Here is a 20,799-nt window from a genome sequence, read left to right on the forward strand (position 1 = left end):
ACCCTGCAGGGGAAGAAGAAACCCAGTGGGGCCTCCTTCCTCTTCTTACACCCTCCCCCTTCTTTCCTTGGCAGGGGTGGGGGGGGGTCTCCTTTCCCCTCACCTCTTTGGGAGATCTACTTCTACTCACTAAAGCTACCTGACTTCACTAAAGTTCTAGGTGTCCTGTCACTAATTTTTTAAATGAAGTAAAACTTTCACATTTCTTTCTTAACCTATGTTGATTTTTATTTGTATGTGACCCACAACATCTTTATCTACAGTTCCTACATGACTGATTTAAATATTTATTAACATTTCTCTCAAGACAAAAAGGAAACTAAAAGATTTGTTTCCTTCTCAGAAGGTATATACTTTGATAAAATTAAAACATTTCTTGCCTAAGTCCCAAAATAAATCTGTGGCACTTTTAAAACTACAATCCACATTTTTGGCCTCCTCACCTGATGAGCTAATAAATCTTTATACTCATAATTTTTCCTTCATACCTTTACGTACCTTAAAAATTTGCATTTTACTTACCTCTAGCTTAGAATATTCATTCTGACAGGTATGATACTTCAAATACCACTCGATGGTAAACTTCACAGGCCCAGAACAACTGAATGACTTAACTGTTTAGAAAAAAGAAAGTCTTATTGTACAACAATCCTATATGTACTCCTATGTAAGCTTTCAGGTTTCAAGAATGCAACTTAAAATAGGTTACTATAATGAAACAATGAATAAAATATTACCTAATTTCTCCCCAAAATCACTGCAAAATGAGATAAGTTCATTAAATTAAATTATTATAGTTAACCAAATACTATTCATTTAATCTGTACGTTAAATCCAGCATTAAAATCAACTGAGTAACGGAATATGCTAAGTCACTGCTCACCGCACTCTAAACTCTTCTCTTCACTAACTTATTCATTCAAAAAATACTGAGTGAGCACCCCTTGTGTGCCAGAAAGAGACATAATGGTAAACGAAAACAACCCCTGTCCTTGATATTAGAGGTATTGGGCAGGGGAGGAATAACAGTTAAATAGGCACCTTAGACAGAATAAGGGGCTGAGAACAGGGAGTCAGAAGAGCCCTGAGCAGGGCACCTAGCATAGTCTAGGAGGGCATAAAGAAGGGGTGCTGACAGGCTTACTGGTGGAGGAGACCTCTAATGTGAAGAGCAGGAGTTAGCTAGGTAATGAGGAGGGTGGAAACAGTATATGCAAATGGTCAGGGCAGGGTATATGAGAGCAGGCATGAGTATGACCACCTGAAAATAGTTTGCTATGGTCAGAACACAGATTGGGGAAAGAGGGAAGAGGTGAAGCTGGAGTAGAGTGCTGGAGAAAAGTCATAAGGGGTACTATGCTTTGCTAAGGAGTTTTCCTTTATTTTGAATGTTACAAAGTAACACCAAATATTTCAGGTAGGAGGGTAACATGATTAGACAGATTGAAAAGGATTAAGTCTAGAATTAGGAAGAGCTCTTTTGGGAGTGTCATCACAACATGGCAGCTGGCTTCCCACAGAATAGGCCATCAGAGAGAAAGAGCAAAGAAGAAGCCACAGTATCTTTTATGACCTAGTTTCAGAAGTGATATGCCATTAGCTCTATCATATTTCTTGGTTAGACCAACCTTGATACAATATGGTAGGGGACTACATAAGGACATGAATACCAGGAGGCTGGGATCACTGTGAACCAGAAGGGAACCGCTGGTAACCAGAAGGAATCCAAACTGAGCCCCGAGACTGCAGTTCAAGAAGCTGAGGCTGGTAGAATTTCTGGGGGAGAATACTCAAGAGCTGGAACCTGCACAGAGAGAGAGTAAAAGAAATCTGGACAGAGATACTATTGAGCCTGCCTGCATGGCAGCCAGCCCATGCATAGAAAGAAGCCCAATCACTCTCAGAGGTCATACAGGGCTCGTAACTGTTTGAGTTTCCACTAGCAAGAGTGGAGGGGCCTCATTAAATACACCAAGCATTCAGGAGAAATGTAGCAGGGTCACATCTTAGAAGTGGTGCTAAGTTGGCCCTACAGTTGGCTAAGTTGGCTACTCCAGATCCATCCTGAAAGAAATTAAACACAAAACTGGAAAAGATCAAACTCACCCAAAAGAAACTCAGCTGTCTGCCAGAACAAAGTCAAAGGAATACAACTATAAAATACAATTACAGCACTTAAGAAGCTAACATTCATGATATCCACCATCCAACCAAAACCCTAGATAGAAAAAGAAAAAACTAACTCATAATCATGATAGATTAGTCATTATGATAAAAATGGAAGGGACAAAGATGATTAGCAGAGAAGAATATTAAAGCTGTTATAAATATTTTCCATATGCTGAAAGATGTAAAGGAAAATATGAAAATATTGAGAAAGAAGATATTAAAAAACAAACTTCTAGAGATTAAAAAAATTACAATATCCAAGTAAGAAGTTCACTTTATGAGACTAACAGGAGATTAAATACTGGAGAAGAAAAGATCGCTGAATTTGAAGACAAAGCAATAGAAAGATTCAAAATGAAGCACAGAAAGAGACTGAAAAAAAATTAACAAGGCCTCAGTGATCCGTGAGACAATATCAAGCAGTCTAACATATATGCAAATTGAGCCCCAGAGAGGGAGGACAGGGAAGTGGGGACAGAGTATCTAAATCCATAATCCAATGTAAAAGATGAGATTTTTTTCAGTGTGGATATCCAGTTGTTCCAGCATCATTTATTGAAAAGACTATTCTCTCTCTAAAGAATTATCTTGGCATCTTTGTTGAGAAGCAACTGACCTCATAAATGTGGGTTTATTTCTGGGCTCTCTGATCTTTTTTTTTTAAATTTTTTAATATTTATTTATTTTTGAAAGAGAGAGACAAAGCATGAGTGGAGGAGGGGCAGAGAGAGACAGAGACAGAATCTGAAGCAGGCTCCAGGCTTTGAGGGGTCAGCACAGAGCCTGACATGGGGCTCAAACCCATGCGCCATGAGAACATAACCTGAGCAGAAGTCGGACGCCTAACCCACTGAGCCACCCAGGCACCCCTCTGATCTGTTTCATTGTTCTATGTATCTATCCTTATGCTAGTACCACACTGCTACAGTTACTGAAGCTTTACGTAGGTTTTGAAATAAAATAGTAAAAGTACTCCAACTTTGTTCTTTTTCTAAAATTGCTTTGGCTATTCTAGGTTCTTTGCACTTGCATATAAATTTTAGATACAGCTAGTCAATTTCTACATAAAAGTCAGCTTGGATTTTGATTGAAATGAGCTGAATTTATAGACCAATCTGGGGAAAACAGACAGTATAACGGTAGCTACAGAGTTTTCATAGATGTCTTTACCAGCTTAAGGAAGTTCCTTCTATTTCTAGTTTTCTAAGAGTTTTTATCATGAATGGGTGTTGAATTTTTTCAAATATTTTTCTGTACATATTGAGATGACTATATAGCATATTTCTTTTATTCTGTGTAGGGGGTGAATAACATTGAGAGATTTCCAGCAGCAATTCCACAAGACTACCTCTTGAATGGGCTACCAAAAGAGGGGTCGCCTAAAGGAAAGTCAGATGTCTCATCTACCAAACGGCAGGGACACATAACCAAGGGACTAATTCTTAGATTTTTGCAGGCATTAAAATTGGTTCTGTGAGAACACAGAGCCTCACTGTCACTCCTTCATTACAACACCAATTTAGATGTATAATCTGGATGTCCAATTACTGCTTCAAATGAACAGTAACTGTAAAGTGGTTGTGTAACGATTAACTCTCTCCCTTCAGCATGTCTTCCTGGATACCCAAAGGTGATGAAAGCTGCTTGATGAGCATGGCACCAGAATGAAGGCTCAGATGGATACTACGTCTACATCTATCAGCCACATGTCCTACCTACAGTCACAGCTCAAGAAGACCTCTCTCTCAGGGCGCCTGGGTGGCTCAGTCGATTAAGCGTCCGACTTCGGCTCAGGTCACGATCTCACCCTTCCTGAGTTCGAGCCCTATGTCAGGCTTTGTGGTGACAGCTCAGAGCCTGAAGCCTGCTTCAGACCTGCGTCTCCCTCTTTTTCTGCCCCTCCCCTGCTCATACTCCATCTCTCTTTCTCTCTCTCAAAAATAAACATTAAAAAAAAAAAGAAGACCTCTCTCTCATCGGTGCTACTAGACACTGTCTGCTTTACTTAACTAAACCCTCACATATATATTTTTTATGCTTTTACTGTTAACTGTCTTCTGCCTCATTCTTTCTTTAGATATATTAATACCACTGTCTTGAGTGTGGTCTACTCTTAGCTGATCTCAGATATTAGGTATGATTTTTTAAAATCAGATTATGTGTTTCACTGGTCCATATCACTTTTTCCCCCCCATGTAATTTTTTTTTTGTCTGCAACAGTCTCCTAAGTCTTATTGGTCTAGTCACTGAAATCTGAATTCACTAAAGCAGTTAGATGCCAATTTTTTTTCCCCTCACCCACCTTGGACTTCAATTTCCTCTTACCAAGTTGTTATCACCACTGATGATATCAATGAACTGCTTTGAACCACCTCTGCTGTCTAGCTGATGGCTGGACATACAGCAGAATCACCCAACAAATGACCTGAGCGTACTGTGATAGAGAAAAGGGGCATGGCTTTGGATCCCCAGGAAGCCAATTTGCTTTACCCAACAAAAAAACTACTCCTTATGCCAAAACTTTAACCTTGGCAGCCAATTTACCTAGTCAAGTTACTGGAAACACTAAGAGGAGTTGGACCACAGTAAATATGATCTGCTGTAAATTCATCAAAAATACTGAAAACCTTGGGTGGCTCAGTCGGTTAAGTGTCTGACTTCGGTTCAAATCATAATCTCAGGGTTCGTGAGTTTGAGCCCCTCATCGGGCTTGCTGCTGTCAGCTGAAAGCCCACTTTGGACCCTCTGTCTCCTTCTCTCTTTGCTCCTCCCAAAATAAAACACTAAAAAAAAAAAAAATCTATAAAAATTTAAAAAAATATTTTGAAAACCTCAAGATGTATGAGAACCTGGTAGTTCTCACACATCGGCATTTACATAGAGAACATAGTCCCTAACAAATAAGTTCACTTTCATAAGCTCTAAAATCCTAATTAAAATGTTAGTATGTAGTAATTTTTACTGTATTCTATGGTGATGGATATATTTACAAAAATTTCAGGGGCATAAAGGCTTTACCACAATCATGACATTTCATATACTCATAAAAGGAATTCATCTAGTTTTAAAAGCTGGGATTCAGAGTCAAATTTCACAGAAGCCTACTTTATTACACATTAATTATACTTTTTATTTTTTTTCAACTTTTTTTTTGGGGGGGTGGGGGGACAGAGAGAGACACAGCATGAACGGGGGAGGGGCAGAGAGAGAGGGAGACACAGAATCGGAAACAGGCTCCAGGCTCCGAGCCATCAGCCCAGAGCCTGACAGCCCAGAGCCTGACCGACTGCGCCACCCAGGCACCCCTAATTATAATTTTTAAAGAACGATTCATATTACATTTTTTGAAACAGGATCAGAGAAATGCATTCTTGAAAATAACCAAGTCTTCACTGAAACAAAAGAAACCCTGAAAATTTTAGAACCACTTAAAAACAAGTATTTAGCCTAGTTTAAAATATATATTAGTTTTAGTAACATATCAGTTTCTGTTATATTACATGAGGTTATTCATTTATAATGTACTGTTATGTTAATATTATTAGTTTATTGTACTTACCAGAAAACCTGATTTCTGTAGAGTTAAACACAGTTTTCCTAAATATCAAAGGTCCTGATTTCTAAAATGAAAACACAAGGAAATACAGAATAATCTAGTTAAAATTTTTTTCTCTATTCAGGAGTACAGTTTTACCCTGGAGAATATACAGTGCTAACTCTTGCACTCCTGTGACCAGAGTGATTTTTTAAAAATAATTTTTAAGTAATTTTTAAACAATTAAAATAATTTTAAAAATCTGGTCATATCACCCACTTGCTTAAAATCCTGTTCCATGTATCTAACTCTCTACTAGGCTCCGGAATGCCCCTGCCTCTAGCATCTCAGCGGGGGCCAGCATCATAAAGAGGGTCAGGGCTGCTGTCTGCACCATCGCTGCCGCTCGGATAGGGGTCCTACCTGTGCATCTGCAGTTGCTCTCGCGATACTGGTATGAATGTACTTTTGATAAAACAACCATGCTTCTCCCTAACTGTGTCTTACAACAGACCGATTCTTACTGCCACTTATAGGTCCCTGCATAGTCAAAGTCCTGCCCGCCTGTTTTAGCACCTTTCACTCAGTGCTTCAAAAGCAGGATACTCCTTCCTGCCCTCAGGAACCTGAAAATTGACTGAAAAAACCCTTCTCTGTCACTTTCCTCATCTTGTTAGTGACTTCTTACCCTTCTCAGCCCAGTTCAAGAGTCCCTTCCTCAGGAAGTCTTCCTTGACGCTCCATACCAGGCCAGGCCTTCCCTTCCATGGTCTCTAGGACCCATCCTTCACAACCCTTGCCACAACTAAAACGAAATAATCTATCACTTAGTTATTTAATGAATGCCCTCACCAAGAATAAAAACGCTGTGAGAAGGGATTGTGTTCAATGAACAAGTGGTTAGGAACGAAAGAAAAAGGCTGATGACAGACAGCTCTTTCTTGATAGCCTCCCACCCCAACACAGTATCAACAACAAAACCCCCAGCCCGGACCCCTCCTCTGAGCTCCGGATCCGCCTACCCAACCGCCTCAAGGTCATGCCCACGAGGATGTTCAACAGACATTCCACACTAACCTGTCCTAAACCAGATACAGTCCTCTCTGCTCCTCGCCAACTCTTCCTACACTGCCCGTGTTGGCTGCAGGTGATGCCATCTTCAGTCACCTCAGCCTTGGCTCCTTCCAGTCTCTCACCTCCATTGCCCAATCCCCAAAGCACGCCTACTTGATCTCACAAACACTTCCCAAATGCAGCTCTTCCTCTCCATCCCTGCCACCACTGCTCCAATTCAGGCTCTCAACATCTTCTGCCTACAGTTCTGCAATAGCTGGTATTTCTGCCCCAGATCTGAGCCTATAATTCATCCTGATACAGCAGCCGCAGTGACTGGTACTTATGTCTAAAATCCTTAATGGCTCTCCCTCGTTCACACCCAAAATTTGTTCCTGGTGGCCTACTCCAACCTTTAAATGGGGTTTCTGTGAATCAGCAGGACCCTTTCGAAAAAAGTTTTGAATTAGTTGACATGATAAAAAGATGGATTCTGGCTTCACATTTCAAAAAAGGAGACCTGGCAATTCTGTGCCTACACCGCCATATAATATCCACCTGCTAGAGCCGAATGGTAGCTGCCCTCTTCAGAAAAGCATGTAATCTGTAGTCCACTGCTCTCCCCAGCATCCCCTCCAGTCCTAAATCTAGCTCACTGCACTAAATATCACTGGCCTCAGACCCTGCAGGTCCTGGAGTCTAGATCCCTAGCCATAGGCCCAGGGCCAAGCAAGCTCTGGAAGGTTTATGGTGGCCTGAGTCACTCTAACACTCCTACCAGAGCCTCACTCAGCAGAAACATTAAGAATTTCCTGCATCACTGCTGCTCTGCTCCCTCCTTCTTCCTCACTGAGGTAACATCTACTCATCTTTTAAGACCCAGCCAGGCACCAACTCTAGGAAGCGGGGTTAGGTGACCCCCTCAGTGCTCCAGCAATAGCCTAAGAATGCTGCCGTGTAGGTAATCACTATTCATGAATCTGCTGTTCCTACTACTGTGTGAGCGTCTCGAGAGAAGGGACTGTTGTCTAAAATTCATCTTTGCAACAGCAGTGGCCAGCCAGTCTAATTACCGAAGGTGCTCAAACTATTTGTTGACCTTTACAATCAAAAGAAGCACTGCTTGAGACATCTGCAGTACAGATTAATGAAAGGCTTGCTCTCCTTTCTTGTTCTGAAGGACAAGTTCCAACAACTTGAAATGGGGGGAAAAATCAGCCTACTCCCTGCAAAGCAGGGCTTCACAGACTGCTACTGACCTCACGTGGGATCCAAGGGAAAAATTACCTTCCTCATTCAGGAAGCAAAGTCATTCTTTCTGCAGGCCCTTTGGAGTTGCCCTGTTTAAAGTATAGTTTGCAAAGATCTTTACAGATAAGGTCAAGGGGTTGAACAATCTGTGCACAGCTCATTCACTTCCAATATTGCCTACTCCTAGTCTCTATGATACTGTCATCCATTCACCAGAGAAGCAGCATGAACCCATGAGTGTAGCTCTTGGAGTTTTCTGTTTACTGTCCAGAGAAATTCAGTAATAGAGACGCACACGTTATTATCACTGGTGCATATAATGAAGGACCCTGGAAGAAATGGTACCACTGGGTCTTAAAAATTGAGAAAGAGACCAACTTTCCTTCCTGTATAGTTTCTATGCTGTAGGAAGTATTTGCAGCCTCTGGTACTAAATGTTTCTGGTTGAGTAAATCAAAATATAAGTTTTGCCTTTAGAACTTAGACATCATTTCAATGCATATGGAAAATAATCATCTCAAAACAGAGCTGGGTGAGTCATCTGACTCCAGAAAAGCAGGAGATAAGGCCTCTTCCTGATTTCCTGCCCCTCTTTAGCAAAATTTTCCAAAACGCTACTCTTGCCTCGCTCCTACATCATCTCATGCAACTACCAGATGCCAAGTTCTCAAATATCCTGCCCTGGAAAGGAAGTTTCCACACACTCATGCCTCCAGCCTAGCCTTTCAAACGCTCCTTAATCACACGTCCCACCCCATCTCCACACACACATTCCCCGAACTGTGACAGGAGCCCTCGAGAAATTCAGGAACCGCAGAAGAGGGTAAAGAGGGGTGGGGTAGCTCTCGCATTTAAAGAAGAAAACGAAAGCGGCGCACACACACTTTTTAAATTTGTGCTGAGAGCGAAGCCTGGGAAAGTCCTTCCTGTGGCCTCACGGGTGTGGCCCTCTGGCTGCACCCGGCCCGAGGTGGGGTCAAAAGGCAAAGATGCCGGCAGGAGTGCCAAGGAATCGGGGGGCTCGGGTCTGAATAAACGACGACCTGATCTAACCAGAGCGCGTCAGAGCACAGCCAGGGGCCAGGACTTAGGGAAAGGCGATCCGCAGGAACAGCAGCAGCGCGCAGAAGGGAGAGCCGTCCCCGTGCACTAGCTTCACTGAGCTTCCCCACAGCCCAAGTCCAGCCGGAGGAGGGAGGTCTCCACGCCCGTTAACAGACGAAAGGCTCAGAGGGCGTATCAGGGACCCGGAGCAGGCCTGGCAAAGACCAGATGAACAAGTCCAGGGCCGGGAACCGGGGTCTGAAGGAGTCCCGACGGGGACCCTGAGGGCCCGAGACGCGCCACGCCTCTGTTTCGACATTCCACTTACGTCGCTGATCGTCGCTGCCCAGAGCCCGAGCTCGGGGACGGCGACCACAGCCACCGGGGCCCAGCACAGGAGGCAGAGGGCGACGCGAAGCAGCGGGGTCCCGGCAAAGAGGCGGCGGCCGGGCGGGACCCGGGCTCCGATGCGGCAGGCGGCGGCCATCTTGACACGGAAGCCGCACCTGGCGCTCCTGGACATCCGCCACGCCCCGGGTCCGCACCTGGTGCGGCTCCGCCCCCGGGAGGCGGGTTCGGGTCGTGTGGTGTGGCTCCGACAGGGAGGTGGAGACGGGGTTTAGGCTTGGGCGGGGAGGCGCGGTTCGGACCCGGGAAGCGGAGCCCAGGAGTGGAGCTAGAAGGAGACAGAGCGCGACAAGGGGGGGTAAGGGGTGGGAGGGGTGGGAGGGGTGGGCGGGCCAGAGCGTGGAGGCGAGCTTCAGGGCCGGGCCGGAGTCGGGAGGCGGGGTGGGGAGAAGAGCTGGGGGGCGGGACTATCGGGGGGGGGGGGGGGGCGGGAGGAGATATGAGTGGGGGCGGGGCTTGGGTCCGGGCCGGAGTGTGGAGGCGGGGCCGGGAGAACAGGCGGGGCGTGGGCGGGACCATATTGGGGGCGGGACCGGCCCGGGGTGAAAGGTCAAGTTCCAGACTTCGCTATGGCCTGTGGTCTGATGCTTAATGGAGAATATGGGATGGAGTTTCGTGCTTAAGTTTTCTGCTCCTTGTGTTTCAGTTTCTTGTATCCTATACACGTGCCCCTATCCCAGTCCTCACAGCTCAAGGGAAACAAACTGTTCTCTTAATTCATGGAAAGTGGTCTGGAAAGTACTTTGAAGTCAGGGTCAATTGAACCCAAGGCATTGTGTTGTAAGCATAACTTGGTAGCACAGCAGTAATTTTCAGACAAATACACCGCCTGATTACTTAAACCTAAAAGGATTTAAATTTGTCTTACTGTGTACTTTGCCTAGCATTTTCGCCTTTGAAAGCTTGCTGTCCGAGAGAACTACTTTATTATCAAATGTAAATAATGTCTAGAGGGAGAATACAATCCTCGATTAATACTGTTCTAATGTAAAATAGGACTGATTTACAGTCAAGAGGTTCTGTTTGCCTTATCAGTCACCCTCATTCACCCTAGTCACTTATTCAGCCAATCATTATTGAGGGTCTAGTCTAGAGAGGTTTGAGTTGAGAGTCTTGTGTATTTATAAATGTGAAGATTGAGGGGCACCTGGGTGGCTCAGTTGGTTAAGCATCTGATTTCGGATCAGGTCATGATCTCGCGGTCCGTGAGTTCGAGCCCCACGTCAGGCTCAGAGCCTGGACCCTGTAGCCTGTTTCAGATTCTGTGTCTGTTTCTCTGACTCTCCCCCGTTCATGCTCTGTCTCTCTCTGTCTCAAAAATAAATATACATTAAAAAAAAAATGATAAATGTGAAGATTGAATGTATGACATTTCCTTTTCACAAGAATCTTGTGATTATATATCATGTTTTTATTGTGTCAAATTTTTATTGTTTACTAATGCTTTGTATAGACAGACCCCTTGTTATACAACCATCAAAATTCAAGGGCCCTAAGAAATAGGTTTCTAGAACACTAGCCAATCCTCACCAGTAGGTGGCACTAGCATTTTGAAGATATTTTACATAAAAATCGTGGCTTTGTAATCCTGAGTTTTTAGCGTCCAATTGATGATGCTATAGATACCTCTAATTTAAATCATTGGAACCTTAATTCAGGCAACAAATATTATGTACCTTAGTGCTAGGTATTGTACATTTGTACAGATTGCTGGCAATTGACTTAGCAAGGATTTTACATTATTAAAGAACAAGTACTTTTATTTGTCATTTAGATTTTGTGGCTATTCTATTAAAACCTAGTTTCCAAGGCAGATTAGAACTACTGTCATTGACTTGAGCAAATCAAGCAGCACTGGTATCTCCTACATCCAAGGCATTACCTGGTCAGGGATAAGATCAGTACGGCATAGTCTCTGTCATCACTGTGAGGCTGTAAAAATATAAAAAGATGTGCACGTGTAAAAAGCCAATAATACAAGGCAGAATGGGTAAAGCCTTGAACTGTGGATATCAAAGGTATACAGGGGTAAGTTGGTTATTTTTTTCAAGAGTCCTTATCTTTTAGCGATTTCCTTCATATGAGTTTGCCCAGAAGCAGACCCTGAGATAAAAATTTGAGTAGTAGTTCATTTGGGAGGTGCAGCACCAGCAGGGGAGTGTTATGGGCTGAATTTTTCATTCAAATTTCATATGCTAAAGTCTTAACCCCAATACCTCAGAACGTGACTGTCTTTGGAGATAGGGCCTTTAAAGAGGTAATTAAGGTAAAAATGAGGTTGTATAGGTGGGCCCTACTACAGTATGATTGGTGTCCTTATAAGAAGAGGAGATTAGGACACACACACACACACACACACACAGACACACACGCATGCACACACACACAGAGACCACGTGAAGACACAGGGAGAAGACAGCCATCTATAAGCCCAGAAGAGAGGGGCGCCTGGGTGGCCTAGTCGGTTGAGCGTCTGACTTCGGCTCAGGTCATGATCTCTCAGTTTGTGAGTTTGAGCCCCATGTCGGAACCCCGTGTCGGAACCCCGTGTCAGAGCCCTGTGTCGGGCTCTGTGCTGACAGTGCGGAGCCTGGAGCCAACTTCAGATTCTGTCTCCCTCTCTCTGCCCCTTCCCCGCTCATGCTCTGTCTCTCTCTGTCTCTCAAAAATGAATAAACATTAAAAAAAAATTTTTTATAAGCCCAGAAGAGAGATTCAGAAGAAACTAACCCTGCTGACATCTTGAACCCTGACACCTTGATGTCAGACTTCTAGCTTCTAGAATCATGAGAAAATACATTATGTTAAGTCGCCCAGTCCGTGGTACTTCGTTATGGCAGCCCTGGAAAACTGATACAGGGAGTGAGCAAATCTGCCAGGGAGGGGATATAGTTAATAAATGGGGCATTATCCCATCAGCTACTACCGTGGGCAAAGGGAACACAGTCCCACTGAGAAACTTGGGAGAAAGATGTGAAGCACAAGCCTCAGAATCACCTCACACAAGGGATGAAGGAGCTGAGATATTTACATATTTACACCTGTTAGTCTTTGGTTAGGGTCTGCCCCTGGGAGGGCATCAAAGAGACTGCAGTTCCAGGCTGCTGTGAGCGGGGCACAGTAGTTTTCCCCACTTTTGAGGAAAGCCTTTAAGCAAAGAGATGCTAGAGTCAGTTCAGGCACACTGAAGTGAAAAGATAGGAGGAATATGGGGAGGGCACTGACAGGGATCACTGCAGGAATTCACCCTAAAATACTAACATCAGTGTACATGATGTCTGGGATTTGCTTTAAAATAATACAAGAGGGAGAGAAATGAGTGGGGATACAGATAAAATAAGATTGGCCACGAGTAGACCATTTCCTAAAACGTGGAGATGATGCATGACCCTCCTGCCTACTTTTGTGTAAGTTCAAAATTTTCCATAATAAAACGTTTTGTAAAAGGTACATTAGAGACCTCTGCTAGCTAGAGCAGTAGGGACCAAATTTACATTCCTGCCTAAGACAACAACAACAAACAGACCAAATATGTGAAACAACAGTTCCAAGACTCTGGACATCAGGCAATGGACAATTATTCCTAAGGAAAAAAAAAAGAAAGGTGGGCCCTATGATTGGTTTGGCTTACTAGCTTAAGAAAGTTTCCAGACCACAATACAGGGAGGAGAAACTAAAGCAGAGCCTGGCAGATTCTCAGAGTTTAGAAGACTCAGCTAGGAGTCCAATGTGAGTAAGGCAGTTAGTTGGTAGGACTCAATATGGTGAGGAGACAGCTGTACAATGAGGGAATCTTGAGATCTAGAGAAGGTCCTCCTCAAATCTTCAGCAGAGAACTGCTCTACATATGAAGAAACTGCCTGAGGCCAAGGAAAGATTCACCAAAAAGAATAAGAAGGAACAGTACTAGAAAGGGCTGGGAAAAGCGCCCGTCCTGATCAGCTAACCTGGGAAATTTTATAATTTATAGGGCAATTGTCTAGAGTACTCAAAAGTTTTTTGCCCCAATGGTGGGGAGTAATTAACCCTAGATTAAACATGCTTCTTCAGCCCAATTAACAAATCTTAAAAGCAGGACCCAAAAGGTTAGTTTCCAAGTAACTGTATCCTAGAACAAAGCTCAAGGATTATTTATAGGTATATAAAAATCTCCAGCACCCTAGAAGTTCAAATCACAATATCTGTCATCCAACTAAATTCTTGGCAAAGAATTAGGAAAATATAAGATGTAAGGAGGAGAAAAAAAATCAATTGAAACTGACCTAGAACTGACACATATGTCAGAATGAGCAGAAAAGGATATTAAAAGTCATTGTAACTTAATTCCATATGTTCAAAAGTTAAGTAGAGACATGGAAAATAGAAAAAAGACCAAATTAAGTTTCTAGCAATGCAAAATACAGCATGTGAGATAAAAAAAATAGACTGGGTGGGATTAATGGCATATTGACTACTGCAGAAGGGAATATTAGTGAACTCGAAGACACAGGAATAAAAACGAATCAAAATCTCAGAAAAGAAAAAGAATGAAAAAAAAATTAAACATCAGTAAGCAGTGAGCATCAGTGAGTAGTCAAGTGGCCCAATATATGTGCGATTGGAATCCCAAAAGAAGGGAGAGTCAGAAAAAATTTTTGAATAAATAATGGCTGAAGTTTTCTCAAACTTGGTAAAAACTATAAACTCACAGATCCAAGAAGATCAATTAAGGCCAAACGAAAGAAATCCAAAGATGACACCAAAGCATATCCTAAGCAAATTGCATATAATAGGTGATAAAAAAAAAAATCTTAAAAGCAGAATAAAAGGACATGTTAAATACAAAAAACAAAGTGATAAGAATGACACAAATTTCTTGTAGAAACAATAAAAAAAAAAGACAATGGAGAAACATTTTTAAAAGAATTGAAAGAAAAAAAATCTTTGAATCTAGAAGTCAGTACTCAGCAGAAATATCTTTCAAAAACAAGAGGCATAGTCATTTTCAGATTTAAAAAGCTGTAGAAATTCATCATAAGACCAGCCTGAGAAAAAATGTCTAGAAGATGATTCCAGATAGAATACTGGATTCACACAAAGGAATAAAAAGCAGTGGAAATGGTAACAACATGTAAATATGTAAGATCTTTTCGTATTATTGGAATATCTTTGACAGTTATTTTACTATTTAAACAAATATAATATCACCTTGGATTTATCACATGTGTGAAATAAAATCCATGCAGTAATAGCATAAAGTCCAGGAAGGGAGAAATGGAAATATATTATTGTATGGGTTTTACACTATATTAATAAAATTTTTTTTAATGTTTATTTATTTTTGAGAGAGACAGAGAGAGCATTAGCGGGGGAGGGGGAGGGATAGAGACAGAGGGAAATACAGAATCTGAAGCAGGCTCCAGGCTCTGAGTTGTCAGCACAGAACCTGATGTGGGGCTCAAAATCACAAACTGTGAGATCATGACCTGACCCAAGTCGGTCGCTTAACCGACTGAGCCACCCAGTGCCCTATACTATATTTTAAATGATATATCACTTGAACAGAGACTGTGATAAATTACGCATATAACTACCAATCTTAAAATAATTACTAGAAGAATAAAAACAGTTATAGCTAATAAATCATGATGGGAGGTAAAATGGAATCATAAAAAATGTTTGATTATTTCAAAAGAAGGCAGAAAGAGTAGAAAAAGGGAATAAAGAACAGGTAGGACAAATACAAAACAAATTGCAAGATGGCTGATTGAAACTCTACCATATCAATAATCATATTAGATGTTAATGGTCTAATTATTTTAATTAAAAGACAGTGATGTCAGATTGGTTGAAAAAAATCCAACTATATGCTGCCTATAAGAGAGGCACCTTAAATATAAAAACACAAATAGGTTAAAATTGAAAAGAATGAAAAATTATAAGATATTCCAGGAAAGCTGGAATGACTATATTAACATCAGGCAAAGTAGATTTCACAGCAGAACATATTATGAGGGATATAATGAAGGTAATTTCATAATGATAAAGGGGTCACTTCACTGGAAAGACACAACAATTCTACATACTTATGCACCTAATAACAGAGTTTAAGATGAGTGAAGGAAAAACTAGTTGGAAATCTATAAAAATCCATAATTATAGTCATCCCAAAAAGAAACCCTGAATCCATTAGCAGTCACTTTTTGTTTCCTCCTCCCCCAGCCCCTGGCAAACATTGATCTACTTTCTGTCTCTATGGATTTGCCTATTCTGGATATTTTACATAAATGGAATCACACAATATGTGGTTCTTTGTAATTAGCTTCTTTCACTTAGCATATTTTCAGAGTTAATCCACACTGCATCATATATCAGTATACTATGGCTGAATAATATTCCGTGGTATAGATATCCCACATTTTGTTTATCCATTCATCATACACTGATGAACATTTAGGTTGTTTCCACCTTTTGGCTATCATGAATAGCACTAATATGAATATTTATGTATAAGTTTTTGTGTGAACATGTTTTCAATTCTCTTGGGTATACACCTAGGAATGCAATTCATGGGTTATATGGTAAATCTATGTTTTAACTTTTTGAGGCACTGCCAAACTATTTTTTAAAGCAGCTGTACTATTTTGTAATCTCATCAGCAATGTTTGAGGGTTCCAATTTCTCCACATCCTTACCAACACTTGTTATTATCTTTCTTTTAGATTACAGCCATTCTAGTGGCTGCAAGGTGGTATCTCACTGTTGTTGTTTTTAAAGATTTTATTTGTAAGTAATCTCTATACCCAATGTGGAGTTGGAACTCACAACCCTGAGATCAAGAATCACATGCTCCACCAAGAGGGCTAGCCAGGCACCCCTCACTGTGGTTTTGATTCGCATTTCCATGACTAAAGATGTTGAATATCTTTTCATGTGCTCATTGATCATTATATATCTTCTTAGGAAAAAAATATATTCAAATCCTTTGCCCCTTTAAAACTTGTTTTCTTTCCCTTTTAAAAGTTAGAATTTTTTATGGGGTGCCTCGGTGGCGCAGTCGGTTAAGCGTCCAACTTCAGCCAGGTCACGATCTCGCGGTCCGTGAGTTCGAGCCCCGCGTCAGGCTCTGGGCTGATGGCTCAGAGCCTGGAGCCTGTTTCCGATTCTGTGTCTCCCTCTCTCTCTGCCCCTCCCCCGTTCATGCTCTGTCTCTCTCTGTCCCAAAAATAAATAAACGTTGAAAAAAAAATTTAAAAAAAAAGTTAGAATTTTTTTTTTATTGTTAAGTTGTAAGAATTGTTTCTATTGTTTCTAGATACAAGTCCCTTTTTATCCAGCATAATGATCTCTGTCTTTTCAATCAGAATATTTAATCCATTCACATTTAGTGAACTCCTTATCACTGGCTAAACAAGAAACACTGAATGCAGGGCAGACTTATAAATTTCCTGAACTTGGAATATATTCTCCAAGCTGCACACAAATCAATAAACAAAAGGTGGAGGCTTTAATGGCTCAAGATGTTCAAGTACAACACTGACCAAAGGCTGACTTATTACTAAGCCATGCTGACTCAGAGGTGATCTCTTAAAAGCCAGGCTTAAAAATGAAAACAAGAATAATGTTTAAAAAGTAAATAAGCAGAGACATCAGTGGTCAAACACTGCAGGAGAAATACAGTCTACAGGATTAATTCAGGCAAGCCACTAAAAAAAACAAAACCAAAAACAAATAAGAAAACAAACAGGGGCACCTGGTTGGCTCAGTTGGAGGAGCATGTGACTCTTGACCTTAGGGTTGTGGGTTTGAGCCCCACACTGGGTGCAGAGATTACTTAAACAAATAAAACATCAAAAAAAAAAAAAAAAGAAAGAAAGAAAAGAAAACAGTGATGACAATCACTTCTGGAACGAGGGACAAATTAGAATCTATAGTTGCTATAGTATATGGTCTGAAATAGCCAGTTTCAATAAAAAATATGTGAAACATGAAAATAAACAATAAAGTTAGCTCATACATAGGAAAAAAAAAAGTAGTCAATAGAAATTGTCCCTAAAGAGACCCAGACAAAAAATTTAGCAGACACTTTATTATTTTAAAAAGTGTCTATTTAGATAAAACTCAAAATCAAATAGAGAATATGAACAAAGAAATACAAGTTATTAAAAGAACCAAATGGCACTTCCGGAGTTAAAAGTAGATTACTGAGGGGTGCCTCACTGGCCTAGTCTATAGAGCATGTGACTTTTGATCTCAGAGTCATTGTGAGTCCGAGCCCCACGTTGGGGGTAGGGTTTACTTCAAAAATATAAGGGGCACCTGGGTGGTTCTGTTGGTTAAGACTCTGACTTCAGCTCAGGTCATGATCTCATGGTTAGTGAGTTCAAACCCCACATCAGGTACTGTGCTTACAGCTCAGAGCCTGGAGCCTGTTTCAGATTCTGTGCCTCTCTCTCTCTCTCTCTCTCTCTCTCTCTCTCTCTCTCTGTCTCTCTCTCTCTGTCTCTCTCTCTCTCCCTGCCCCTCCCCCGCTCACACTCTGTCTCTCTCTCAAAAAAATAAACATTTAAAAATAAAATAAAATAAAAAGTACAGTTACTGGGGCGCCTGGGTGGCTCAGTCGGTTAAGTGTCCGACTTCAGCTCAGGTCATGATCTTGTGGGTCCGTGAGTTCGAGCCCCGCGTCGGGCTCTGGGCTGATGGCTCAGAGCCTGGAGCCTGCTTCCAATTCTGTGTCTCCCTCTCTCTCTGTCCCTCCCCCGTTCATGCTCTGTCTCTCTCTGTCTCAAAAATAAATAAACGTTAAAAAAAAAAAAGTACAGTTACTGAGATGAAAAACTCTCTAGAAGGACTCAACAGCAGATGTGAGCTGGCAGAAGAGAGAATCAGCAAATTTGAAGATAGATCATTAGAGACAGTCTAATCTGAAGTACAGGAAGAAAAAGATTTAGAGAACTACAAAATTATGTCACAAGAAATTATTTTCTATCTTTGGGGAAACAATGTTAAAAGAGGCCATAGGACTCATGGCATTAGAGAAGCAGCTACATTCCCTTGAACTGCTCAGACCATTTGTGGTATAATGGAATTTTGGTTTTCAAACTCCAATGGATGGCCCTTTAATTTTAAGTTTTAAGGGGCAGGGCCTTAGAGCCTACTTCCAGGGAAAGTCCTTGCTCTCTAGTTCTTAGGTTTGTTAGAGCCCAAACAACATCTGCAGGCGTGGCTTCAACAAAATGTGCAAGTCAGAGCGTTCTGAAGAATATTCTTTAAAAGAAAGTATTCATTTGAAGCCATGCGTTCCCTCCCCTGGACTGTTATCAAGACAGCAAGGCTGTTCCTTGCAAATCCCAATGTCCAGAAAAGAGCCTTCTTCTCAGTGAATATCAGTAAATGGATGAATTTATTATATGCGTCCTCACTGGACACTTGTTTGAGAACACAGTCTTGGTTAGAATTTATAATTATGCAGTTTCAATAAATCCACTAATTAATTAAGATGCTTGTACCCTTGAGGTAGGAAGGGTTAATATATAGAACTCTCAAGTTGGTCTTTCAAGTATCTATACATGGAATCCCATTTCAATAGAAGATATTGTACATGAAAATATTCTGAAGTAGTGGTCTTGGGGTTACAGCTTCTAGAAATAATCATTGCATTTAAATACAATTAATTTAAGCAATTAAGACATGCTTAAGTTAAATAGATGATGGGCAGTTTCACTTCTGTTCTGGGAGCTTTAAAAGAGAGAAGATAAAACCTACATATAGAAACACTGGGCATTACTGAAGTGTTTGTTAACGAAAACAAAACTTCCCGTTTTCCCACTTGTCATCCAAGGTAACTAAATGTCTTTAGAGAAGTTAAGTTGCTGTCATAGCTGGTTTACTTTTGGGCCAATTATTTTCCCATTGACTCAGCAGAAGTTCCTACTTGTTTTTGCCATTGACCAGAGGTCACAAAAGTCTTAACTTTCATGAATCAGGATTAGTCTGGCCACAGTCATTCTGATTTGCAAGATAAGAGACTGTGGTTTGGCTTGTTTCCTGAGCAGGAACTTCTGCTTGGTCTGGAGTCACGGAGGCAGAGGAAGAGTCTCTCCATCCCCGGAGCGCACTTGGACCCACCCCAGGTCCCCAAATCTTGTCCATAAGGCCACTACTGCTTGCCATACTCCTATATGGGGAGGGATGAGCACCGAGGCTCACAAGTAACCAAACTCCAGGATGAGATGGACAGAAGAGGAACTTCTGGGCATCAGGATGCAGAGAGTTGCCTTTGAGCCCAAGAGCCACTTGAGGTGAGGGAGGATGGCCAATTTCCTTCACTCTGCCAACTTCTGCAACTGTGTGCATCCCTGGCGATGATGCAATTATTTTATTTTTGAGCTAGTTTGTGTTATTTTGGAAGGAGTTGATAACATAATCAGGGAAAAGATTTCTAGTATGACAAATGGTGAGTTTGTACTGCATAAAAAATGAAATTGGGAGAAGCTTCTAATTGGGGAAATCCTCTAATAAGTATAAAGTTCTTTCAAAGACCTTGCTTTCTCCCCTTCCTACATAACCACCTACGGGGTTGCAGAGAAGGTACTTCTATCTTTACTCTCCAGGAGAGCCAAGTGACCTGCCCAGAGTGTTCAAGGAGTGCTCACTCATACGACTAGTTTCCTTCCAGCCTTTGCCATTGGCTGCATGGCCCAGCTCATGAGGTTCTTTTTTTTTTTTTTTTTTTTAATTTTGAGAGAGAGCGAAAGTACGAGAAGGGCAGGGGCAGAGAGAGACAGAATCTGAAGCAGGCTCTAGGCTCTGAGCTGTCAGCAAAGAGCCCAACATGGGGCTCAAACTTGTGAACCATGAGATCATGACCTGGGCTGAAGTCGGACGCTTAACTGACTGAGCCACCCGAGTGCTCCTCAGCTCATGAGGTTCTGATCTTCACTTCTCTCTACTCAGAAAACAAACAAGAAAGCAAAGCAAAACAAAACAAAAAAAACCAGGAAAAGGTAAAAGGGAAGGAAAGGATAGAAAGGAAGAGAAGGGAAAGGAAGGGAAGGAAAGGAAGAAGGGGTGGAGGAGGAAGGCAAGAAAAACCCTCACAAGGCAGAGCTAGTCCCAACCTGTAGGTCACGAGTATTTCTGGTATTTGTTTATTTGCCTTGCCCTCTTGACCTCCCCAGCCCTGTCCCAGGGGGCTGAAGACAATGACCCAATTTGTTTCTGTTTTCTCTCCCCCTCTTTGGCCCATCAAGAGCCACTTTACAAAAGTAATTTTGAGTTTATAAAAAAGGGAATTTAAAAGGCTATTTTCAGTTCATGCTCAGGAGACCGTACAAGAGTTTCCTAATGATTGGGTCCTC

General features: G+C 41.7%; 2 protein-coding genes across 6 annotated transcripts in view; both read right to left on the minus strand.

Annotated features, from left to right (window-relative positions):
* The window catches only part of TMEM87B (transmembrane protein 87B), a 50,249-nt gene extending 40,483 nt beyond the window's left edge, over positions 1-9,766 (minus strand). For all 5 annotated transcript variants that reach the window (XM_019827588.3, XM_011281171.3, XM_045054577.1 and 2 more), the window contains exons 1-3: positions 9,381-9,766; positions 5,729-5,789; positions 523-614 (exon numbers count right to left, since the gene is read on the minus strand). In XM_019827588.3, the coding sequence (XP_019683147.2) occupies positions 523-614; positions 5,729-5,789; positions 9,381-9,575 (348 nt within the window). In that variant the 5' untranslated portion in view covers positions 9,576-9,766. The remainder of the gene's footprint in view (positions 1-522; positions 615-5,728; positions 5,790-9,380) is intronic.
* A 1,426-nt stretch (positions 9,767-11,192) lies between these two features.
* The window catches only part of MERTK (MER proto-oncogene, tyrosine kinase), a 147,609-nt gene continuing 138,002 nt past the window's right edge, over positions 11,193-20,799 (minus strand). Inside the window, exon 19 of the mRNA XM_023251887.2 lies at positions 11,193-11,392. Coding sequence (XP_023107655.2) covers positions 11,359-11,392 — 34 coding nt within the window. The 3' untranslated portion in view covers positions 11,193-11,358. The remainder of the gene's footprint in view (positions 11,393-20,799) is intronic.

The sequence above is a fragment of the Felis catus genome, chromosome A3, assembly GCF_018350175.1.
Source record: "Felis catus isolate Fca126 chromosome A3, F.catus_Fca126_mat1.0, whole genome shotgun sequence".
NCBI classification, from domain to species: domain Eukaryota; kingdom Metazoa; phylum Chordata; class Mammalia; order Carnivora; family Felidae; genus Felis; species Felis catus.